The sequence below is a fragment of the Anabrus simplex genome, chromosome 8 (genome assembly GCF_040414725.1).
Source record: "Anabrus simplex isolate iqAnaSimp1 chromosome 8, ASM4041472v1, whole genome shotgun sequence".
NCBI classification, from domain to species: Eukaryota; Metazoa; Arthropoda; class Insecta; order Orthoptera; family Tettigoniidae; genus Anabrus; species Anabrus simplex.
The window spans coordinates 145,594,592-145,621,454 of NC_090272.1; the positions used below are offsets into that span (position 1 = coordinate 145,594,592).

Sequence of the window (26,863 nt, forward strand, 5' to 3'; positions counted from 1 at the left end):
ACTGTACATCGAGGGCTGTAAGTCTACAGCCTGATCAATATCCTGAATTTCGCGGCCGCGCATAGTGGTCACAGTATATGAATAGCAGTTAATTATGAGGCCACCTATAGTTATAAACATTTTATAATATTAATTGCTATATATTTCATGAATACGATATCTAGACGCTAAGTTGACAATTTGCATAACATATTAAACGTGCAACATGAGAAAAAGTTGAAAAAGAACGCTACCTGTTTGAAATTTCCGCCATGTTCTAAATACTAAACAGTTCCCTCTCAAATGGGCTAGCTCTGAAATTCACTTCCTTTTAACAACAATGGTAAACTTCAGAAATTCAACTATAAAATAAACATTTTAAAAAATATCAGTATAAGAAAGTAATTCAAATAAAGAAAGGATTTTTCTAATAAATGGCATTTCGAAACCTATTTTATGGACATATTTCCTGATTTCATTAGCTTGATAAAAGGTATTCGTTCTTTAACCGTTTGAGAACTCACTCCTCATCTTGTGACATAGAGCAAGTTTGTCATCACGATCAGCTGATTGCAACGTTTCTATTGTACTGAGTGGCTAGAGTGTGTGTCAGTGTATGTTGTAGTGCGTCGTATCTGAGATAGAAACAGAGAAACCGTACTTCAAATATTTTTATTCATCTAGGAGCTTGGCTGATAGTTCGGTATTGGTTTATAGACAATTGCCAGCGATAGTTTATTAGTAATTGGTATAAAAATGTTAAATATACCGTCCTGTGCAGTTTTGCTCTGCGCTGTATTTTCAGCTTATTCTCTTACCACAGATACATCAAAACGTCATTTCTTGTCAGATGAATTTATTGAAGAATTGAATTCTTTGAATGCTACTTGGAAGGTGTGTATATATCTATATAATATAGAAATGTGTCTTTCTGATATATTACTATTATGTTCTTTTACCGAGTTTTACGCGTTTTACCTTATATTCAGGTTTCAGACATTTCTGATATTTCTCTATGTAGGCCTACTTCATTTAACTCTTGTAATCAGTTTATGGATTACCGGTACTGTTTAATGTTACTAGGTTAGCAGTTATAACTTCAATTTCGGACGTAGAAACCAGTGGAAACCCCCACCCTTAAATGTCGTTACGAAGACTAGGAATTCACCTTAATAACGTTGTTAACTTATCTTTCATCAGACCTAAATGACATTTTTCGGAAAGGATTTTTGGTAGCTGGAAAAACTTTCAGCGGTAAAATTTCAGTTGGATCACAATGATGGCAGGCAATATTTTTACTAGTTTATGAAGATTGTTCACCTGTGTTTGTTTATTTTACAATTTAGCCGTAGCCGTGTTGAAACACCGGATCCCGTGAGATCTCCGAAGTTAAGCAACATTGGGCGCGGTCAAGATTTGGATGGGTTGCCACGTGCTGTTGGTGGGGGGGGGTTAAGGGAATGGAGGAGCGGAAAGGAACTGGCCACCCTACCGTACGTAAACTCCGGTTCAGGCACACCTCTGCGGAGGCTCGGACCTGCCTTCGGGCAGAATACACCCTTACCTTACCGTACCTTAGGTGGTAAACGTAACAGACTCTTTCATAGTGTGTGTTACTGCATCAAGGTTTTGCTTTAGATGATTCCCAAGGAGTAGTTAACATTTACCCTCACATTTTGTTTGGTATAAATTTAAATTACACATGTTCACTTTGTATCCGGAAATATTGAATTTCCTTTTTTCAATTTTGAGATAAATCCTGCTGTTCAACAGCTGATATAGGCCTATACTGCAGACTGTTCGCATTATGCATGATTATGTATTCCCAGAGCAGCAATGTATTACTGGTTCCAAGCGCAGGTAAGGGGGCAGGGTTAGGATAGGAGCCAACCCACTCATATAGCCTACTATGAAAGATCTACTGCTTACAATACCCTTGCAAAAGATCCCTCCGATGAATGTTGTTGCCAGTAAGGCTTAACAGACTAAAACTATAAAGATTAATGATTTGAGAGTTGTGACTTAGAATGTACATTATCATCATCATCATCATCATCATCAATGTCCCACTCCAGTCGCCCAGGTGTGGTTAACAAGCCTCCTTCACTCCTTTCTGTCCTTCCACATTTCCTGCTCCATTACTTCCGCCACATCCAATCCAGCTTCTGCAATGTCCTTCCAAATCTGATCCATCCACCTTCTTCTCGGTCTTCCAACTGGTCTCTTTCCAACTCCCTTCTTGCTACCCGTTCCTTTCCCATTCTTTTTCATGTCCGAACCATCTCAGTCTTGCTTTCTGTATCTTCTGTACTAACGGTTCTATATTTAGCTCTTCTCTGATTTTAATATTTTGAATTCTATCTGTTCTTGTCTTTTTAACCGATATTCTGTTTCATTTCTATTGCTTGGATCTTACTCTCTTGTCTCTCATTAGTTACCAGCGTTTCTAGTCCGTGTGTTACAATTGGTATGAAATGCTGTTTATATAATGTTAATTTTGTTCTCGTGGGTACTTCATCATCCTATAAAAGCTCTTTGACTTGATGATAAAATGTTGTACCTTTACTTAGTCCGTTATTAATTTCAGGGTTGATTTCATTACTTCCATTAATAATGCTACCCAGATATGTAACTGTTCTACATTCTCTAACCGTTCTCCGTCTATGTTCACTTGTCTTCTCTTTTTCACTTTTCCACAGTGCATGACTACAGTTTTCTTTTTACTAATTACCATTTCAAACTCCTTCAGATTTTCATTCCAAATGTCCAGTCTCCTTTGTATTTCCTTTTCTCCCTTTCCCAAATCACATCATCATCTGCAAATACCAAAGCATTCATTTCATCACTACTGATACTCTGTTTCACATGTTTTATGGTTTCATCCATCAATATAATAAACAATAATGGCGACAGTGCACTTCCTTGCTTGAGGCCGTTTTTTGTGTAAAATGTTTGTCACCACTCCCCACTTGTACACTGCTTTTACTCTTGTGATACAACATTTTTATCTTGTTAAATAATGATTTTGGTACATTACTTTTCAGTAGGCATTCCCATACATGTTTTCTCTTAACTGTATCATAAGCTTTTTCCAAATCCAAAAATAAGATGATGATTTCCTTGTTCCTTTCCAGATGTTTTTCCATTATAATTTGTACATATCAGTGGTGGTATCATGCTATCAGTTGAGTTTGAATGCTACAATGTGGGTCTATTTGCATTTCAAGAAGTTCGTTGGTCATATAACTGTTCTGTGCAGCTAAACCAAAAATCATACACTGTTTTATGGTGATGACCACAATCATCAAGAGTTTATAGTTAACAATGTGTTTCATAATTTAGTACCGAATGTGCATGTTTTTAAAGCTGTCTGCTCCATAGTTCTGTTCTTGGTTCAGTTCAAAACGGCACGGCTCTGCAGCAGTGCGGATGGTCCCTCTTCCGTGAGACACTGTCTGTATTGCATGCTTAGTGTATGCCTGTGTAACATGACTGAGAATGATATTCCTGCAACATATTTAGATTTTGTCACTGCATTGGACTGACACCGAGATGGCGTGGGCTGTTCTTTGATATTTAGGAGATTCCAAAACTCTTGCATAGGAAATGTTATCATATTCCATAGTGACAAGATAAATATTATTGCGAGTAGATTATTGTAGTATGCTGCGAGAGGAAAGAAAATAAATAATAATTGTTGCCCTGTAATCAGTCGCTAGATAGGAGCCATTATTTACAATGCTGTGTGTCTCAACCTCCCCTGCGAACCATGTGACCTTGCCGCAGTGGGAAGGCTTGCACGTCCCAATGAAGCAGATAGCCGACCCACAGGTGCAACCATATCAGATGGGTAGGCTATATGTCGAGAGACCAGACTAACGAATGGTTCTTCGAAAGGGGTGTAGCAGCCTTTCGGAAGTTACAAGGGCGGCAGTCTAGATGATTGACGGATATGGTCTTGTAATAATACTCAACACGGCTTAGCTGTGCTGATACTGCTGCATGGCTGGAAGCAACGGGAAGCTACAGCTGTAACTAACTCCCGAGGACATGCATCTCTCTCTGTATGAATGGGATGTACTGATTATGGCTTCCTCCTGGGTAAAATATTCCGGTGGTAAAATAGTCCCCCGTTCGGATCTCTGTGTGGGGACTACACGAGAGGGGGTGATCATCAGGAAGATGGATGCGCGTTGGAGCGTGAAACGTTAGAAGTTTGAATCGTTGTGGTAGGTTAGAGAATCTGAAAAGAGAGATGGATGGACTAGAATTAGATCTAGTTCGTATAAGTGAAGTACGTTGGCAGGAAGAGTAGGATTTTTGGTCAGGCGACTACAGAATTGTCAACACAAAATCAAACAGGGGTAATGCAGGAGTTAATTTAATAATGAATAAGAAATTAGGGCAGTGGGTTAGCTACTATGACCAGCATAGCGAAAGGATTATTGTTATTAAGATAGACATGAAACCAATGCGCACTACACTAGTGCAGGTCTATGTGCCTACTACAGTAGTTCAGTGGATGATGAGGAAATTGAAAGAATATATGAAGAGATAGAATATTTAATACAATAATACTAGGCCTATACGTAAAAGGTGACAAGAATCTAATTGTGATGGAGACTGGAATGCAGTGGTAGGCCAAGGAAGAGAAGGTAATGAGAATTCGGATTGGGACAAAGGAACGAAAGAGGAAGTTGGCTGGTTGAATTCTGCACCAATCACAATTTAGTCCTTGCTAATACTTGGTTCAAACACAACAAACGACAGCAGTACACATGGACAAGACATGGAAACACTGGAAGGTATCAAATATAATTCATTATGATTAGGCAGAGATTCAGAAACCAAGTGTTGGATTGCAAAACTTTCCCAGGAGCAGACGTGGACTCTGACCACAACTTGTTGGTCATGAAATGCCGTCTGAAGTTGAAGAAATTGAAGAAGGGAAGGAATCCAGTGATATGAGATCTAGACAAGTTGAAAGAAAAGAGTGTGAAGGATTGTTTCAAGGAACATGTTGCACAAAGACTAAAAATGGAAAGGCTGAAGGAAACACAGTAGAAGAATGGACAGTCATGAAGAATGAGGTCAGTAGGGCTGCTGAAGAAATATTAGAAAGAAAGATCAACTAAGAATCAATGGATAACTCAAGAGATACTAGACCTGATCATGAACGACGAAAATACAAGAGTGCAAAAAATGAAGAGGGCAGAAAGGAATACAGGTGATTAAAGAATGAACAGGATAGGAAGTGCAGGGCAGCTAAGGAAGAATTACTAAAGTGCAAGGGTGTTGAAAGTAGTGTGGTCCTAGGAAAGGTAGATACTGAATACTGGAGAATCAGGGAGTCCTTCGGAGAAAGGAAAACTAGGTGTATGAATATTAAGAGCTCAGAGGGAAATCCACTTCTAGGGAAAGACTAGGCAGAAAGATGGTAGGAACATATCCAACAGTTATCAAGGTAATGACGTAGATGATACGGTTCTGGAACAAGAAGAGTCTGTTGATTCTGGTGAAATGGGTGACCCAATTTTGAGGTCAGAATTTTACAGAGTTTTGAGAGACCTAAATAGGAACAAAGCACCTGGAATTTGACATTCCCTCTGAATTACTGACTGCTTTAGAAGAAACCAGCATGACGAGGTTATTCTATTTAGTGTGCAAGATGTATGGGACAGAAGTGCCATCCGATTTTCGGCAGAATATTATATCTATTCCTAAGAAAGCCAGTGCTGACAAGTGTGAAAACTACCGCACCATTAGTTTAGTATCTCATGCCTGCAAAATTCTAACGTATTATTTACAGAAGAATGGAAAGAAAAGTTGAAACCGAGTTGGGAGAAGATCAGTTTGGCTTCAGAAGAAATGTAGGAACACGTGAAGCAATCCTGACTTTACGTCTGATCTTAGAGGATCGAATTAAGAAGGGCAAGCCCACAAACATGGCATTTGTAGACCTAGAAAAGGCACTTGATAATGTTGATTGGACCAAACTATTTGAGATTCTGAAGGTGATCAGGATCACATACCAAGAAAGAAGAATTATCTACAATCTAAATAAAAATCAGTCTGCAGTGATAAAATTCGAGGGCTATGAAAAAGTAGCAGCAATCCAGAAAGGGGTGAGGCAAGGCTGCAGTTTGTCCCGCAACCTCCTCTTCAATGTTTATATAGAACAGGCAGTAAAGGAAATCAAAGAAGAATTTGGAAAGGGAATCACCCTCCAAGGAGAGGAAATCAAAACCCTGAGATTTGCTAATGATATTGTTATTTTATCTGAGACTGCAGAAGATCTGGAATGCTGACTGGTATGGATGGAGTCTTGGGCAAGGAGTACAAGATGAAAATAAATAAGTCCGAAATAAAAATAATGGCGTGCAGTCATACAAAGTCAAGTGATGCAGGAAATATTAGATTGGGAAATGAAGTCTTAAAGGAAGTGGATGAATATTGTTACTTGGGTAGTAAAGTAACGATGGCAGAAGTAAGGAGGACATAAAATGCAGGCTAGCACAAGCAAGGAAGGCTTTTATTAAGAAAAGAAATTTGCTCACTTTGAACATTGATATAGGAATTAGAAGGTTTTTGAAGACTTTCATTTGGAGCGTGGCATTGTATAGAAGTGAACATGGATGACAACTTGCTCAGAAAGAAAGAGAATAGAAACTTTTGAAATGTGGTGTTAAAAAAGAATTCTGAAGGTGAGGTGGATAGATGGAATCACAAATGAAGAAATACTGAATAGAATTGGTGAGAGGAGATCATTGTGGCTAAATTTGACGAGAAGAAGAGATAGAATGATGGGACACATCTTAAGACACCCAGGACTTGTGCAGTTAGTTTTTGAGGGAAGTGTAGTGGGTAAGAACAGGAGCCAAGGTATGAATATGACAAGCAGATTAGAACATATGTAGGATGCAGCAGTTATGCAGAAATGAAAAGGTTAGAACGAGATAGGGTGACATGGACAGCTACATCAAACCAGTCTATAGACTGTTGACTCAAACAAGATAATACTTCCAGTGCATCTCATCTAGATAAATCTCAATCATGGAAGTAGTAGTTGATGACCTGATTGTCAATATAAATGATTCCTCCAGTCCTGAAGATGGTTTGGCCTCAGATGACTCTCATACAGATGCTAGTGAATTAAGTTCCAGTACATAAACTGAAGGTATTTTAATTTTTTTTATTAGTAGGTCATAATTTTGCCAGAAACAAACTCGCATAATGATAATACTTATTTGTTTCATGTCATTCTCTTAATTTCATAGTTTTTTCCATTACTATGTAGAAGCCCCGCACCACCCCAGCATTAAGAGCTCTTTAAAATGTGTGCACACAGTACGTTTCGAACCAATGAACTGCAGAATCTGTTAATAGAATTAAGGGTAATTTTTTCAACATATGACATTATAAATGGATACACCATAATTAAACAGCCCAAATGACAGCAAAGAGTATTTTTATGATGTACTGAAGCAGGGTCTACCAGAATTTGCCTTCTTAAGTCGTTCAGTGGATCACTGGTGGTTTCAATGCAGATCTTGGAAAGGAATCAATTTGGTGCCCAGACATTTGAATGGAGTGCCTCCATTTCAGTTCTGATGAGAATGGTATAAGGCTAGCTGGTTTTGTCTCGTATAACACTGTTTTGTCACGAGGCAGCCCACTAAGTAACAGAGAACATAGGTATCGGCAGATGGCAACCAGGGCCAGATCCAGGGAGCAGTTTCTTGGAGGGGAACTTCGACCAGCAGTACTGGTGGCTATAAAAATTTTAAAGGGGAGGGGTCTGTTGCAATCCCAAAATATAATTAACCTTGCACTTTGAAAGTGTTTATAAACACCAGAAAGTAAATCAGTTACTCACTCAGTATGCTTTATTTGCATATGGAGGACTAGTGGCAAATTTCAAGTAAAATAACAATTGAAGGGCCTCAGCTGTCAGATGCATGCATATTGAGGGGACTGCATCTAGGCTGCCTATGTGTGAATTTCAACGTTCCATTTTCTCTGCCAAATGCAATAGTGAACCAAAACTCTACAGGGTGACCTGTGGCCGAGTTTTTAATGAATTTTGTCGGACCGAGCGAGTTGGTCGTGCGATCAGAGGCGCACAGCTATAAGCTTGCATTCAGGAGATGGTGGGTTCGAACCCCACTGTCAGCAGCCCTGAAGATGGTTTTTAGTGGTTTCCCATTTTCATACCAGGCAAATGTTAGAGCTGTTCTTTAATTAAGGTCATGGCCCCTTCCGTCCCACTTCTAGCCCTTCCCTATCCCATCGTCGCCATAAGACCAGCAAGTTATTTTTTTATAAATTGAAATTAATTATTTATTCCACCTTATCGATACTATATATTTATTGCCTTGCAATGTTTTATTTTTATACAGACATAATCATAAAAATATACTAAGACATAGCTTTTCTAAAATTGTCTAAAAACATGCATAAAAACTATTGGTTATTGAGGTAATGATGTAAACTAAATAGGGGTGGAGGGTAAAAAGGCCTTCGTTGTGGGAGAATTAATCGTGTTAGTATCTACTGACTTTAAATGCTTTTTTATAAAAACTGTGACAGTTTGTCATAATGTTCATCAAAAAGTTTGTTGTAAAAACCTATGTTCCATAATTACTAGGCCTACAGATCAAAGCGTTTTATATATATTCATTCATATCATTTTTGCCCTTCTGGACAGTGTTTGAACTCTAATATCTCATGATGACACAATTTTCACTTCTTTCCCTTCTTCCTCTTCTCTTCCCAAAATCTCTTCTTCCTTTGGTTGTGCTCCTGTTTCCTTTGTTCTGTCCACAGTGTTCCTGTCTTCTTCCTTCTCATTTACTATAAATTTTGTATTCCTAATTTTGTTTCTGAATTCTTTTCTGTCTCCTATCATTCGCCTGTTGATCCCCACCTGCCTTAAGTCGTCCTCCATTTCATGATATAAATTTGTTTTCTTGCTTGAACTGTTTACTACATCAAAGATTTTCTTTGTAAGTCTGTTGTTCATTCTCTGTATGTGTCCATAGAAAGTTAGTTTTATATATAGGCCTATATATTTTCTTGCTGCACTGTGTTGTTGAGAATCTCTTGAATAAATGCTTAAAATGAGTGACTTGGGGTGTTTCTTTATGTAACATAAAATTCAGTTTTTAATGCTGTTAACAAGGGACATCTGCAGTTCAATGAACATTGTAAAGTTGAAAGATTGCAACAGTAATCTTGTTAATAAGTAGTCCCGAATTATTGCTGGCCTTGGAGCGGTCTCACTGTCATTGATACGGCTTTGCATCTCTGGACTCGTCTAGTAAAATACGGTGTTGGGTGTGGAAGTCTCAGCTAACATTGAGGAAGAGGAAAGTGCCTGCTGGGGAGGCTTTGAGGGGATGAAATTGAGTAATAAATGGAGCTGAATTAAGCATCAGTAGAATGAAAGGTACATTGGGGAAGACGGAGATCCGAGTGAAAGCCTGTCCGACCGCTTTATCCAACATGAATGTTATATACAGTCACCTGGTTCAACCCAGGACCAGTCTTAAGGCCTGATGTTTAACCATTTAGACACAAAGGGACCACAAGAGTGTAATGAAAATAAATACTGTAATGAAATTTGAAGAATTCACAGCTCATAATTAAATTAAATAACACCTTACTCAGGTGATACATAATAGTCCTATTTTGACCTCCTTCAGTATTAAGTGGAATTGCTACTGTTAGTGAGTCTTATAATTTAAACCGAAAAAATTATTATTATTATTATTATTATTATTATTATTATTGTTGTTGTTATTATTGTTGTTATTATAAATCGAAGGTTAATAAGAATTCCCTTCCATTATGAAATCTACAAAAATGTTTGGATTGTTTCAAACTATTTCAAGAATTGACAGCACCCTCAAAATTTTTGCATTTGCAAAAAACAGACATATTAGAATTTTAATCTCTATTCTATACTAAATAATCCTCCCCCTTTCCCCTTATTCAGCTCCTGTTGGGTTGGGGCATTTGTCACTTCCCTGCCTTCCTTTCTTCTTCCACAATTCCTCTTCTGTCATTTTATCCCAGTCCAGGTTTCTCCTTCTTGCACTCCTCTTATTCGAATCGATCCACCTTGTTCTATGTCTACCTCTCGCTCTTTTTCCCTCGAACTTCATCACCATCCTTTGTTTTGATATTCTTTTATCCTCCTTCGTCTTTACATGTCCAAACCATCTTAGTTTACTCCTATGAAGTCTCTGAAGGTTTTCCATTCCGACCTTTCTCACATATTCAGTTCTCAGTCTGTCTTTCCTACCATACTTCTTAGGTATTTCATTTCACTGGCTTGAATTTTACTCTCCTCCCTATTTGTCATTGTCCAGGTCTCAGTTGCTGCATGTCAATATTGGTGCATAATACATTTTGTACATTATCTCTTTACACTTCCTTGGTACTTCTTTATTCCAGACAAGGTTTCTTACACTCTTGCTAGAATGCATTGCCTGTTGCACCCTCTTGCTAATCTCCATGCCAGCCTTGTTTTCTGCATTAATTCACTCCCTAGGTATTTGAAACTGTCAACAATTTCAAGGCTTTGATCACCAATTTTCCCAGTGCCTTTCCCTTGTCTTTCTCCTCTTGATTTCACCATGGTCTTGTTTTTTCCTGTGCTGATTTTCATACCTTACTTTTCAATTTTCTAGTTCAATGCATCAAGTTCTTAAACTTCTTTGCTGTTTGTTCCCCAGACCACAATATCACTGCAAATAGTAATAACTCCATCTCCCTATTAGAAACAAAAGATGCGACAGCGCACTCCGTCGTCTAGTTTCATTTCTAAACCAATCTGTCTTTCCAAACATAGGCTAGTCTGTATGTTGCTGACGCAGTTTTTGTAAATTGTTTGCACCATTTCTATAGTTTGAGTACCCAGTCTCTTTTTGACCATAGTTTCCCAAACCTTCTCCCTGGGAACACTACTGTATGTCTTTGTTAGATCTGTGAATGCCATGGCCACACACTTTTCCATTAACTGCCTCATGCTGAAGATTTGGTTGACTGTAGATCTTCCACTTCTAAAACCATACTGTTCCTCTTGCATCTCCTCTTTCTTCTCATTTTCCTTAGAGTATTTTTTGTACCTGTGATAAGAATGTGATTCCTCTATGGCTTTTATCACATACTTTTTTGTTCCCCTTCTTACTGGCCGGTATTAAAATTCCCTATTTAGGGGCCGATGACCTTCAATGTTAGGCCCCTTAAAACAACAAGCATCATCATCATCAAAATTCCCTATCCCCAGTCTTCTGGCACACATTTCTTCTTCCATATATACTTTAACGTTCTCTACACCCATCGTAGACCAACAAGTCCAGCAGCCTTTATCATTTCCACAGTAATTTCATCCATCCCTGGTGCCTTCCCCCATTTTCATTTTATGGACTGTTGAGTCATCACACTGTTACTGTACTACAGTCTTCTCTGCACATTTCTCACATTCAGCAGTTTATCAAAATACTCCTTCCATGTTCTCTTTATTTCTTTTGGATGTATCAAGTCTCCACTTTCCCCTTTCATCAGCTTTGTATTAACCCTATTCTTTCCTATTACTTTGTATAATTCGATACATCCTTTTACTGCAGGCTCCCTCTCCATTTCAGTCCCTTGTGTAAATTCTTCCCTATTTTTTTTTCCTCTTACTACTTTCTTATATTTCCTTTTTACTATCAAGATACTTCTTTTTGCTTTTCTTTATCTCTGTACATTCTTGTCATGCTTTCTTCTTTTCTTTCTCTGCTTCTTTCACCTTCTCATTCCACCACAGTGTCTCAGTTTCTTTCACTCTCCTTTATATTCTACCATGGGCACTCTGCCCTATTTACAAATGCCCCTTTGAATTTGGACCATTCATCTTCCACATGTCGTACCAGGAACTGGAATTTGGCTGTCCCTTAATTAAGGCCATGGCCGCTTCTTTCCTAGTCCTTTCCTATCCCATCGTCGTCATAAGACCTGTCTGTGTTGGTGGGACGTAAAGCCAAGTTGTCTTATGGTACCCCAGCCATATCTCATAATTTTCCTTTTTTCTTCCGAAACAATGTGTTGCCCACAATTATTCTATTTCTCTCACAAAGCTAAACTTTCCCTCCGTCATTCCTTTTCCTATACCTGTATGTCCAATTACTTCTTCCTTTCCTTGTCTTTTGTTTCCCACGTGTGCATTTAAGTCTCCCATTATCATCACTTCCACATCAATTATCTCCTTTTCTAGTTTCTCCAGGAATTCCTCAATATCCTCTTCATTCTCTGTCTGTGGTACATACACTGGTATGAAGTAGGCTACTCTGCTTCATTCCTCATTCTTAGTCTAATTTTCATTATCCTGACTACCATATCCATATTCTCCTCCAGCTATTTTGAAATGCTCACATCCACTCCATTTTTCACTTCTCGGCCACCACTTCAGTGTAGTTTATATTCGTTCATCATTCTCTTCTTTAGTTTCCCCTAGAGGATGGTTGCCTAGGGGTACTTCCTCTTAAAACGATAATCACTACCACTACTACTTTTCCTTTCCCCTTCGATTTAACTTCACTCAATCTCATTTCTATACCCTCTTTCTCCATAAAATCAATCACTTCTGCCTTTTCTGTCAGGTTCATAAGGTTGATTATGCCCACCTTCATGATGTTGGCTGCTGGTCACCCATTTTACACAGTTCCCCCAGTACCCAAGAAACTGCGCATCACGTGCAGGGTACGCCTTAACCTTTTCCGAGGGATGTTCAGGAGTGCCATATCATATAGTATCTATACTAAATTTTGAGCCGTATTAGCAATTTGGCATCTTGAGCTTAAGAAAATAAATAAAAAGTCATAATAGAAACAAATAATAAAAGCAGACGAGCTTGCAGTTTTTAGCATTTCTAAATCTTGTTATCATAGCGTCACAGAACCAATAATTTTATGTGGAATCTGAACCAAAGAAGCGCAATTGTCCGTTTTAAAAATTTTGCATATTCCTGCTTTCAGGAGAAGGTGGATACAAGGCTTGCCTTTGACACCCTTTAATTGGTTTTCCCTGGTTTCCCATTTTCAAGCTATGTGCCTTAATAAAGGCCACAGTCTCTATCTTCCCGGTTCTGGCCCTCTCCTTTCCCATCATTGACGAATACTGCAGTTGTTTGTGCAACGTTAAACACTTAGGGAAAACAATCTTTCATGCACTACAAACCGTGGTCACGTGGTAAGAAGTCAGCACGCTAGGAATAAGCTATCCCTTCCTAGAAACAAATACCTTAGGGCCATCACAAGGGAAGGACGAGTAGGGATATGCTATGAGCTAGGGTGGTGTCACGGGTAGACCCCCTTATGTAGCATATTAACCCATTGACATACTAACTTTAATGTACTGAGCATGCGTATTGAGCCCTTATTGAAATGCTCATTTAATTAATCAGTCATTTATTGGAATGTACAGAGAATAATTCAGCAGCACATGTCGCAATTTCTGCAGGGAGCTTGGAGCTCAGGTTTGTTTGCTCGCCAGCTAAGTTTAGAAGGAGAAATTTCAACATGATGTACACAAAGCAGAACAAGGAAACAGTAGAACTCCAACGGCCAGACCAACGGACAACATTTCAGAGGCCCAGCAAGAGGCTAGAGGAGCTGCAAATTTATGTTTGAAATAAGCATCGGGTACGCGATGTGTTGAGCAGAAATTATAGAGGCACAATCAATTTGGCTAGGTGAGTGATGGCCCCGATTGAGGATACAACGGCATCTTAGAGGATGAATTGATAAGTGATGTGAGTGTGGGCTAGCTATCCTATTATTCGGCGAGATTCTTTGCAGATCACATTGAGAAAAGTATTATTTACGCGAGTGTGGGTCAGAACTTGTGTTTCTTGATTGTGTGGGGACTTGAACCTTGGTTTAAGACGCTCAGTCTGCATTTCAGTTATTCAAGATTTTAAACTTCGAGAATGGCTTTTATTTTTCGATTCCCAGAGGAAAGAACAGTTTCCAGATGGCCATTCAATGTTTAATAGCTTGCCGGTGTAAACAGATTTTACAACGACATCAAACTCGGTCATTTCCAGTCCAGCATTTAAATGGAAAATATTTGACCTAGTTACAGGATTAGATAAGAGAAGTTGTTCCGTGTCAGAATGGGAACTGGTTTCACGGTCAGTGGGATTTACCCCGGCTGTAGTATTCTAGTAACTGGTGGGTTAATCTTGACCCAGTTTCCTATGCCATGAACAAGGGGATGTTTTAAGAACAACATCCAGAAGCAGCGACGGAGACTACAGGATCACCACTTCAACGCCAGGAAAATGGAGACCAAAGAACTGATCCAAGTCGTTTCTGAAGGCATCATCATCAATATGGCTGGCTAAAACACGATGGGGGCCGGCTGTTCCTAATGGCTGGCGACGATTCAACAAAATAGATGAGTACAGAATTTTCAATGTAATTATGTGAGTGTGAATGTTGAAAAAGGGGATTTTTTAAATTTTTATTTAATGCTATTTATTCGGGGCGTCGACCTAAAAAGATCTTTTGCTCCTACTTTGCACCATATATTGTGAACCTGCATGTATTTAGAAATGTCCGGAAGTGTAAAGTGTTGAATGTGAGGAAAGGAATGTTAAGGACGACACACACCCAGTCCCCAGGCCAAGGATATTATCAAGGGTTATGAACTTCATGTTGTTGGCCCGTATTGAACCAAGATAACATATAAATTATAAACAGGAGAGGTTTCTGCCTATTCAATTAAGTTATATTTACATTACATGGGACTAGTTTCAACCCTACACAGGGTCATCATCAGCCATATTTAAACATACACAATATATGACAAAATCCTAAAAGATGATTTTAATCAGTATGAACCGTATGAATATATAATTTAGAACAAGAGGTGTGGTTGAAATAGGCAAGGTGCTATGGCGCTCAAAGTGTTTCACTTTCATTTGCAACACTTTCAGCGCCATACCACCTTGCCTATTTCAGCCACACCTCTTATTCTAAATTCTATATTCATACGGTTCATACTGATTAGAATCATGTTTTAGGATTTCGTCATATATTGTGTATGTTTAAATATGGCTGACGATGACCCCATGTAGGGTTGAAACTAATCCCATGTAATGTAAATAACATTGTAAATATAACTATGTATTGAATAGCTGGAAACCTCTCCTGTTTATAATTTATATGCCAGGGATATTAATCATTTACAATTTAAAAACCCTGACCCGGCCGGGAATCAAACCCGGGGCCGCCGGGTGACAGGCGGACGCGTTGCCCCCTACACCACGGGGCCGGACTGCAAGAGGGGATAGGTCAGTTTTGATATTTAATTTCAGTAAATTTTGCTTTTGTTTGAAAGGACTACATCCTATTTAAAGTAAAAGTTAGGAAGCTTGTTAATGTAAATATAATTGTAACGTAAATGTGGACCGATTGCATAAGGTCGCAGCTTGCTTTCTTACATTATTATTCAGATTTATTGGCTGAGTTGTTAACATCTTTTACGAGTCACTTTCTTATTTTTGGCTCATTTATTTGATTGTTTTGCTTTGATGTTTGAGACGCAGTGTACGTCTCGGGCCTTAAATGTAAATGTAAATTAAAGTCAGAAAGGACTAGATTAAAGTATTAATGGGAGCTCAAACTGTATGGAAACATGCTGTCATGTTTTCTGGGATTTATTGCATGATGTGTGAATGAGTGTGTATGAGATGGTAGAGTTTGGATCCACAAATTTTGATAGCATCATCTTCACGACTATTTGGATATCAAGATGAGTGTAAATTAATAATTGATTCAAGAGTTCCTCGAACCCAGTTTCGTTTTCAGAGTTCGAATAGTTAGAATCGATTTATCTGTAAATTTATTATTATTATTATTATTAATGCGAGTGTCTAGAGTTGTAAGATTGAGATATTTCAGTAACTTTCCGGTGTTCAGACATGATCGATTGTCGATGTGGCAATTTCCTAGTTTCTGATTCTGATTCTTCTTCATCCATTCCCTTTTCAAGATTCTCTCTGGGTAGGGTAGTGTACCAAAGCCCTCCACCTTACTCGATCTTTTCCACCATTCCTCTTCTAGTACTTTATTCCTATCGACTCCTCTATTTGCAATACAGTCCAACACAGAGCTCCTCCATCTCATTCTAGGACGTCCCCTAGGCCGCTTTCCAGTCTCTGTATCCATGAATGTTCTCTTGGGTATTCTCTCTCCTGGCATTCTCATCATGTGTCCAAACCATTTTAGCTTTGCTATATCAATCTCTTCTTGAAGTTTACACACTCCCACGTTTCTCCTTATTTCCTCATTTCATATTCTGATTATGATATTATTACAGAGTTGGCCACTTAATTAATCATGTTTAACTTTACGAGCGTGAGTGCTTTGATTTGTGACCAGCGATTTCTTTTTATATACTTATTCAGTTTCAGCAACTTTAGGACAAGTGATATGACTTAGTTTGATTTTGAGTAAGAGGACGTGTTCCTCATTTGAAAGGCCTGCATTTTTCGTGTTTTTGTGACTTGCCTCGGGTAGACTGTTGAGCAGCGTGTGTAAAAGGGTTGGACCCTGTGTTTTTTGTATATGCTGCTTTATTTTGGGAGACTGATTCTCTGCTTTTGAGTCATTCCGCCATGTGTTGGGAAGGGTGATATGTTTGTCTACCAAGGAGAGTTTATTTTAGCGGCCTATACTTCGTGATGATTTTATTGGTTTTTGTCCATGTCACTGCGTGTTGCAGTAGACGAGATGTTTTTATATCGCAATGTTTCGTTCGGTTTTTCTTTCATGATATTACTGGCTGAGGAACATTTGTGTCATGTGATTTATTTCAGGAACCAACGTTGAATTATGTGTTGAAAGTTAAAGCTGCCTCTGTTATTTTTTATGAATTATGTCATGTAATTTATTTCAGGAATCCACGTTGATTTGTGCGTGTCGTTATAAAGTCCACCAGTTGATTGCTTTCGTGTCACATAGTTCATTTCAGGAACCTACGTTGAATGGGATGTGTTGCTCAAAGTGTAAAATTGTTACCTTATTTTTTCCATCAGGGCTTTGAGCGAATGAGAGTTGCGTGAATGTCACATGCTTTCTTGGTGAGCCCTGGAAAATATGACATGTTTTTGTTTCTTTGATTGTGTATATTTGCAATTTTTGTGATTTTATTGTGTGTGGTTCTGTTCCAAGGTGTTTTGTTGTGCTCATGAGGTTGCTCGTGATTCAAAGTGTACATATTTGTGCATAGGATGTTTTACCACTCAGCGTGTTATATATTGTACAGATAGATTAGTTTCCGTATCCCTTTTGCGCATTAAATCGCACCTTTTCTTAAGGTTAGGGACCCCCACTGCAATATCATATGTGCAGGAAAGGGGAACGTACTCATCTACAGTTCAAAGTGTTAACAAAATATAAAGCGTGGTGCAAGCACGCGAGCCCAAGGTGTAAAATTAATGAAACTTCAAGATTTGATTTTACATGTTAAGTATGTGTGTCGGCATACAGTGTACATTTGTAATATATTTTGATTCTCAAGATGGACTTTATCAAGCTGAGAGAAAAATTCTGAGTCATGTAAAAATTTGGATCATTTGATACTTTTTCTATTTTTTTTTTCTTTTCATATTTTTGTGTTTACTTTAATAAACAGATTTTCCTCCAAAATTGATGTCATCTTTGCCTTAATTTATTTGTAGCTTTTAGTTGACCTCACTATGTCCATATTATGTTAAATGTTCCCTATCATTCCAGGGTGTGTGTATTTTTAGGGCATTTTTTTTATCAAAGTTCAAACTGAGCACCCCTGGGAGCAGCTGAGTAGTCGGGTGCAAATTACCTTGATGGTAGAAACACGGACAGTATGTATACCATTTTTTCATGCATTAGATAGTTTTACGCTACTAAGATTTATACATGTAATCTGCAACATACTGAATTTTAATTATACCCTTACCGAGCTCGATAGCTGCAGTCGCTTAAGTGCGGCCAGTATCCAGTATTCGGGAGATAGTAGGTTCGAACCCCACTGTCGGCAGCCCTGAAAATGGTTTTCCGTGGTTTCCCATTTTCACACCAGGCAAATGCTGGGGCTGTACCTTAATTAAGGCCACGGTCGCTTCCTTCCCACTCCTAGCCCTTTCCTGTCCCATCGTCGCCATAAGACCTATCTGAATCGGTGCGACGTAAAACAACTAGCAAAAAAAAAATATATATATATAAATTATACCCTTATTTGATGTGATGAGGTGCAGCACCCAGAATAACAATTTTAATAAGTTTGAATGGTGTGAAACTCCCCAAAACACTCCGGGAAATGCAAAGCCATCATATACTTTGAGTCATATTTCATTACTTTTCTTGCTTGTCTTGCTTTCAACACAGTCACGGCAGCATAGTTTAGGGTTATAAGGCTTGTGAATGTTCTCGTTGAACTTGTACAGGGTGAGTTGGGATTTTTTTCTGTGAATAACTGAGCAGCAAAACTGTTTCTTTCAGTTGCTATCTCATCCCATAAAGAGTTGTGAATCACATGTTGAGAAATGTGTACGGGGGAGGAATCTGGAGAGAGGGTCCTGTTTATGATGGGTTTTATTCCAGACTTTCATATAAAATCAATTTGGATGGTTTATCACCTGTTTTATTCCATTCCCAGCCATCTTCCTTTGTCTTTTTGTAGGCAGGATGGACTTATTCATTATCATCATCATCACTTTCAAACGCGTCATCGTTCTCACGTGAAATTTTTTGTTAAGCTGCTGTAATTTTCACTGCTAGTACATAAAAATGTTTAATTTCCTTCAACTACACCACTGCCCAGTTCACTCTATCCCATAATATACGTTTGATGTTATTCCTTGTAATACAATATTTACCAGGGCCGGCCATTTCTGCTGATTATCAAGCGGGTAATCACCCTTAGTGTTGGGTCGCTCAGGAGCGAGTCGTTACTGATGAACGACTCTTTTTGTGGAGTGACTCCCCGCTCGCTCCTTTCAAGATAGCGGACCGTTCAAACATAATACTCGCTCATACTGAGAGCGTCAAGAGAGAGAGTGAAGAGAACTTACCTTCACTTTCAGCTCATCCCCCAAGCTCGCTCCGCTCCTCGCCATGCCGCTCTTCCCTCTCCAACTCCGCTCCTTAGACACGTACACGTAACCAGTCTGTCTTTACCGCCACGTTTGAAACTATGCCCTTTGGTAACACACAGCGCCTGTCCAAATTGGCTATTCAACATTTGTTTCGTGCCCGTAAATTATCACTTAAAATGGAATGAAATACGCTAAACTAATGCGGCTGCATTCCTATAATAATATTCTTAGGTATATAAAACTAGAAGCTAAAGTTTATGTACAAACTATTTACACAAAGCACATCACCCAAAATACATCACTCACTTAAATTAGAATTTAAAAATAAAATCTGCGACACTCACTTTCCTGTGAGTCGGCTCCTTCTCTGTTATAGTCTGTCCTGCCTTTGAAAAAATTCTCTCACAAGGTGTTGAAGTAGCGACTACACACAAGCGCTTCAATGCCAGTTTGTGGAGAGAAGGGTACACATGTTGTCTTTCTGACCACCAAACAAGTGGATTTCATTTCAGAGGCAACAGTGGCTCTTGAAAGAATTTATCCACTTGAATTATCGCAGTTGATTTTGGGTGTGGACTCCGGACAAAACTCGAAACTTTAGCTGTGAAGTGGACTCCTTATCAGAGAGGGCAATAGGAGAAACGTCATCTGAGCTGACGGGAAGTTGGTGACTTTCACAGAAGCGGATAAGTCCTTGTTTGCAGGAGTTATAACGACTCTTATCCACGAAACCATGTAATTAAAAGCGCGGATCTACTGCTGTTGCCTCTGAAAATATGGCATTCTCTTCGATATTCCTAAACCTTACTGTGAGAGCTTCCAGTATCTTTTGAGCCATCTCCTGCACTTCCGTACACATTGCAGAGTTATTTACAAACTGGGTACACCATTGTTTATGTGACTGGCTCAACAGAATCACTTTAGAGGCTGTCACTTGTTTCTCACTGCTCATCTCTTCAGTGACCAGTTTGAAAGCTCTGAGCACTTCACAAACTTGCTTAATCTTTTCAATGTCATCGCTAGTTAGCTGCGGCAGATCAGGGTAGTTTAAGGCAATTGTTGAAATTAGAGCTCGTTGGACCTCAATAATCCTCTCGAGCATAACGAAGGTGGAATTCCACCTCGTTGCCACATCTTGTTTAATACTCAAGACTGGTTCACCCATCTGCTCCTGCATTTTTCGCAGTTTGCCTTCAGCTTGTGAGCTGCGTTTGAAAAAGTCCACAATTGTTTTCACTTTTGCAATGATGTCTTTAACACAGTGGAGTCCGCACTTCACAACTAAATTTAAATTATGGGCAAAACATGGGATATGCCTCCAGGCTGTCAGATGTTCTGCAGCGTTATCGCTAACAATACAAACGATTTTAGTCTCCACTTTCCACTCACGAGCAACTCTTATGAGTTCTTCAGCCAAGTTTTGAGCCATGTGCTTCTCGTCGTACTTGAAACATTCCAATAGAACAGATACCAACTCGACTCCCTTGATGAAATGAGCCGTCACGGACAAGTAGGAATCGTTGTTCATAGAAGTCCAACCATCAGTAGTTAATGTCGCATAGACTGCGGACTCCAATTGTTCTTTGACAAATTCTTTAGTCATGTTATACAATTGTGGAAGAATTACTTGCGACAGTCTTTCTTGTAGGCAAGTTATAAGCGTTATTGAGTTTATGAATCAGTGTCCTAAATTTTTTACTTTCAACGATGCGGAATGGCAAGTAGTTTTCCACAATTGTCTCCAAAACTAAAAAATCCATTTCTCTATTCCTTTTGTTGGAAACAGGTCGGTGCATGTAGGAACTAATGGACGTCTGACCTGAATTCCGGTGCGGCGTTCCGCTTTGCTCAGCTGATGCTGGTGTGACTGCACAATCATCTTCATTAGAAGTTGCAATCGAAGCCACTCCTGACCTACGATCATCCGAAATTTCTTCTGAAGAGGGAAGAGCGGGCTTAAGCCGTTCTATAGATAACGACATAGTAGGATGTAAATTTTGAACGTGGCGCGAGAGATTGAACGTACTGCCACTTCTATATGAAATATGTTTTGAGCAAAAATTGCACTTTGCTTTCCCATCACCTAAATCTTTAAAAAAGTTCCAAATGTCACTCTTTTTCTTTTGCCTTAAAGCCATGATTTCCACTGAGCACTGTAGACAAAACTGACCATAGACCGATATTCGACAAACTCCAGTTCTCAATGGATCATTGGTGCCAATGAATAAAATGGAAAAAGCAGATAATGTTGTCTACTCGAAATTTTGACGCATTCTTTTTTAGTATAAAATAATTAAAGAAAGACATAGGAATTTGTTGCGTTATGTAAGTGATCACATTCTGCGTAAGAGAAATGAATTTTCTCAGTGTACACTGGAATTACGATAATTTATTTATTAATGAATGGTTTACGGGTTGAGTTGGTCATAATGCCTTTATGGCAGGGGCAGGTACACTGAGTGACCCATCTGGTTAACAGATGTTGATACCCTGTCTCTTCCTGTGTATGTGTTCCTCACAATTTGTCGGGTTTCCAAAAAAGATATTCTTCGAGAAGAACTGTATTGCAATGCTATCTATTGGCTATTTGATGAATTACGTCCTAAACACAGTTTGTAGTAAGGGGTGGGGGTGAACAAGGGTACAGCCTACCAACACAGATTGTTTGTCATCTTTGTTTTTAAAATATTTAACAGGAAAAAATATTATTCTTCTGGGAGTTATATCACTCTAATATTCTATACAAGGACATACATTAGAATGTTTTTATTAATAATATAGATTTTCAACCATTTCCTTCCTTTCCTTCTCACAATGTCGTTGGCAGCAGTGGCACAGACGCACACATCTTTAAATGAAGGAAGGAAGAGCGATACAATGCTTGGAGCGTGTCGAAGGAGTGAGTGAATGAGGGAGGGGGTGTGGAAGAGGCTAAGCTCTTCGAGCCGTGCGATGCTTGGAGCAAACCGCTCCTTCGAACGACTCCCCGGAGCTGACTCCATCTGGAGAGCGGAGCGAAGGAGCACGCTCCTTTCTTTGAACGACTCCGACCCAACTCTAATCACTCTACTTGGAGAGAGATTGCCTGCTGCGTGACGCAATCTATGATGCTTGTTCAAACTTCGAAAGAGCAGATTCTCAGCTTTCAGGCGGTATACTGCCTGTCGTGCCATCTATGGACAGAAAGTTTGAACAGTTGCAGAAAACTTACCTCTCAGTAGACCGCCTGTCAGGCGTCTGTATGAATGGTCACTGAATGTGTGGCCGCCTGGCAGACAGCAAATTATGCCAATGAGGGGGCTGCGGTTTGAAAATCTGTTTAGGGATTAAGATGGCCTCGCGAAAGATCAAGTCTATTCATGATTATAAAATTAAATTGACACTGGCTTAGGTACTAATTGACCATCTTCTGGCGTAATGGTTAGTGTTAGTGGCTTGATGCTCCATCAATCACCGTGCTCGATTTGCTTCAAACTAACTTATCAATCGCAGCATAAAACCACAACATTGTCAGCCCATGTTAAAAAATAATAGGCAATTGTAAAAATATTTTCTTCAAGTAACCTTTTAATATATATATGCTTATGCAAAAAGACAGAGCAAACAAAGAAATGCCAACGAAGAGTAGGAAACCACATTGGCTTACAAAATAATGCCATTGCCGTATTAATATAGGCAATTTTCACTTTATACTTACCATTTTTAAGCTGCAATATGACAATGGCAATATCTGATGGTATCAAAAACTCAGACACGTGCACTTCAGTTTATGTATTGTCAGTGCTGTTAATAGACGAAGGCAACAGGCCTACCTATTGTCATTTCATTTTGTAACACCACAATGTGTGCCCTGCTACTATGTAAATTGTACATTCATTACAGTTCACAGTGGTTACTTATACAGTATATTATCATATCACTGTAGACCAGGGCCTCTCAAACGCCCAAAATCTCACGCGTGCAAATAGAGGTGCAAGACCTCCGTGCACTGTGCATCGCTCCCGCTCGGCACGGCTCGGACCAACGCTTCGTCTCTGGGCTACTCGGCTATGCTCGGCTCAATTCGGCTCGCATCTGGAGCGCTACCCATCAAGTGAGGAAGAGGGAGACAGGGGGTGCGAGCGAGACAGGCGTGGGGAAAGAGAGAGACTGTGCTATTGCTCCAAATCGAGGAGTGGGGGTCTGTACTCTGGTCAACCAAGCGAAGTCGTCTTTTGCACCGTGCACAGTGCATGCACCAAGCGCATGCACTCTGAGAGGCCCTGCTGTAGACGTTGATGCTCTTGTATTTTTTTTCAGAATTTCTGTACATTTTTCGTTTCTTCCTCGGACCATTTGTGGTGCCCATGATGGCAGCACCGAGAACCAAATGGAAGCAGAACTAGAACACCGTCCCTCCTGGTGCCGTGCCAGTGTGTACTACACGAGGCATGATGAACGATGCTCTTTTGTTCTTAGTGGCTATGTCACTTGCTCAGACGCTACCTGTTCTGGTAAATCCCACACGCATCTCATTGGTGTGTTAAGAAATTGAGCCAGGAGTTCGAGAGTGGAGAAAACTTGAAAAAATTTCTTGCTCACTCAGAATGCTGACAAAGATTATCCTGGATCCTCATAAGAAGTGACAGTGGCTGCTTTGGTTAGATCTAGTGAGTGACAGGCCTTGTATCCCCTGGGAGCTCATTCCCTGTCACCATACATTTAGAAGTTTTTATTGTGACATAGTTAGCTGTGATGTGCATCTACACAAGTACATTTGAACATAAGTTATGCGTATATCAAGGTGAAAAGCAAATATTGTGTTTAAATAAGAATTACTTACAAATCATTTTTAAATATTCTTCAGTAATTATTCAAATAATTTTGTTTATTTTTAGGAATAAGATTAAAGGCAAGTTATTTTAGAGATATAACTTAACAATGTAATTAATAATAATAATAGTATTTGTTTTAAATCCCCTTAAAGTTTTTGGAGGTGCTGAGGTACCAGACTTATGTCCTGCAGGAGTTTTTTTACATGCTGGTAAATTACTCACATGAGGCTAACATATTGGAACACCTTGAAATACCACCAGACTGAACTGGAAATGAACCTGCGAACTTGAGCTGAAAAGGATAGCACTCTACCACCTGAGCTACTCGGCCCAGAGCTTTTCCAAATCTGCAGGTCTCCTCTGTTGTTGATGGCTGTGTTTTGTTGATTTAACCCCCCCCCCCACACACACACACACACACACAATTTTCAAAATTTGTCGAAGAGTTTCTTTTACTAACGACTGTGCATAATGGGATATAAGCAATTCCTAAATCTGCAGCTATTTTGATTTTAAGTATATGTGGATTATTGTCCACTTCTGTTATAAATTTTACTTTCTCATCCAGTGTGTAACTTTACCTCTTTCATTTCTCCATGGACACCTGATAGCTATCTACAATTTATACTGATAGACTTATTGGCATCATTTAAAGTGTCTAGTTTTCATATCTTGCTTACAGCTCAAATGGAAGTGTGCCCTACATCCCAAACACATGTCTTATAATCTTTCTATTTTAACTTTGTCACACAGTCGCTCTCCATAATCTTTGTTACACCATCCCACCATGCCCCTCTGATATCTGCAGCTGAAGTCCCGTCACTGACAACTTTAATGTGTCACATTTCTAACTTGCCTGTGTTTTCATAAGAGGACATGCATATGCCTGCGACATATTTTTTTCTTCGTTCTCTACCAATAGACTGTATTTCATGAAATGGCGTATGGCTTTTAGTGCCGGGAGTATCTGAGGACATGTTCTGCTCGCCAGGTGCAGGTCTTTTGATTTGACGCCCGTAGGTGACCTGCACGTCATGATGATGATGATGATGATGATGATGATGATGAAGACGATGCATACACCCAGTCCTGGTGCCAGCGAAAATAACCAAAGATGGTTAAAATTCCCAACCCTGCCGGGAATCGAATCCGGGACCCCTGTGACCAAAGGCCAGGACGCTAACCATTTAGCCATGGAGCCAGACAGTATTTCATGAAAATTAGTTTGTATAACACCAAATTATGTACAAATGCGGTTTAATTAATTTTTTAAGTTATATTTTGCCGGGGCCTACAGAATTTGACAGAAAAACAGAATTATGCAGAATTGAGTTGCATATAAACTAGACCCAACTGTATCTGTTTTGAATTATTGAAATGACTCCATATTTAAGGATTTGGCTAATAGCAGCATTCCATTGTCCATGTGCTTTCCATTTATTATGTTTTCTATAGAAGCTCCCTCTGTGGATTGGTGATGGAGTGTTAGCCTGCGAATCCCAAGATAGTGGGTTCAAACCTGGCTGAGAAAGTCAGATTTTTTAAGGGTGGAAAATTGCCCCTTTGACACTCCATGCCATGCGATTTTGACATGTAAAAGATCTCGGGTAATACATTTCACATTTACCCAACAAAATTCATAGACTCTGCCATGGATGCACAAACAGAAATTCGGTTTACTCTGCAATCTAGTAGGCCTAGAGTAAATTGAAACATTGAAATTGATGAGCAAGCAGCCAGTTGGCGTCAGATTAAAATGCTTGCACACGCTAGCTGAAGCTGTATTATTATTATTATTATTATTATTATTATTATTATTATTATTATTATTAAAGCAAAGTAGCTATTTAGGGATGGGTGGTGCATACCCAGCAGTGGCAATAAATACACTGACAGAGCAAATGCAACACCAAGAAGGAGTGGTCAGAACTTTATGCCAATTGCAGGGTAGACTGACGTCACTGAGGTATGCTCATGATGTGAAATGCGCCGCTGTGCTGCGCACATAGCGAACGATAAATGGGACACGGCGTTGGCGAATGGCCCACTTCGTACCGTGATTTCTCAGCCGACAGTCATTGTAGAACGTGTTGTCGTGTGCCACAGGACACGTGTATAGCTAAGAATGCCAGGCCGCCATCAACGGAGGCATTTCCAGCAGACAGACGACTTTACGAGGGGTATGGTGATCGGGCTGAGAAGGGCAGGTTGGTCGCTTCGTCAAATCGCAGCCGATACCCATAGGGATGTGTCCACGGTGCAGCGCCTGTGGCGAAGATGGTTGGCGCAGGGACATGTGGCACGTGCGAGGGGTCCAGGCGCAGCGCAGCCCGAGTGACGTCAGCACGCGAGGATCGGCGCATCCGCCGCCAAGCGGTGGCAGCCCCGCACGCCACGTCAACCGCCATTCTTCAGCATGTGCAAGACACCCTGGCTGTTCCAATATCGACCAGAACAATTTCCCGTCGATTGGTTGAAGGAGGCCTGCACTCCCGGCGTCCGCTCAGAAGACTACCATTGACTCCACAGCATAGACGTGCACGCCTGGCATGGTGCCGGGCCAGAGCGACTTGGATGAGGGAATGGCGGAACGTCGTGTTCTCCGATGAGTCACGCTTCTGTTCTGTCAGTGATAGTCACCGCAGATGAGTGTGGCGTCGGCGTGGAGAAAGGTCAAATCCGGCAGTAACTGTGGAGCGCCCTACCGCTAGACAACGCGGCATCATGGTTTGGGGCGCTATTGCGTATGATTCCACGTCACCTCTAGTGCGTATTCAAGGCACGTTAAATGTCCACCGCTACGTGCAGCATGTGCTGCGGCCAGTGGCACTCCCGTACCTTCAGGGGCTGCCCAATGCTCTGTTTCAGCAGGATAATGCCCGCCCACACACTGCTCGCATCTCCCAACAGGCTCTACGAGGTGTACAGATGCTTCCGTGGC

At 40.0% G+C, this 26,863-nt stretch overlaps 1 protein-coding gene across 1 annotated transcript in view; it reads left to right on the forward strand.

Annotated features, from left to right (window-relative positions):
• Window positions 1-596: 596 nt before the first annotated feature.
• Window positions 597-26,863, forward strand: part of CtsB (Cathepsin B) — a 94,043-nt gene continuing 67,776 nt past the window's right edge. The window contains exon 1 of the mRNA XM_067152495.2: window positions 597-873. Within this exon, the coding sequence (XP_067008596.2) occupies window positions 736-873 (138 nt within the window). The 5' untranslated portion in view covers window positions 597-735. The remainder of the gene's footprint in view (window positions 874-26,863) is intronic.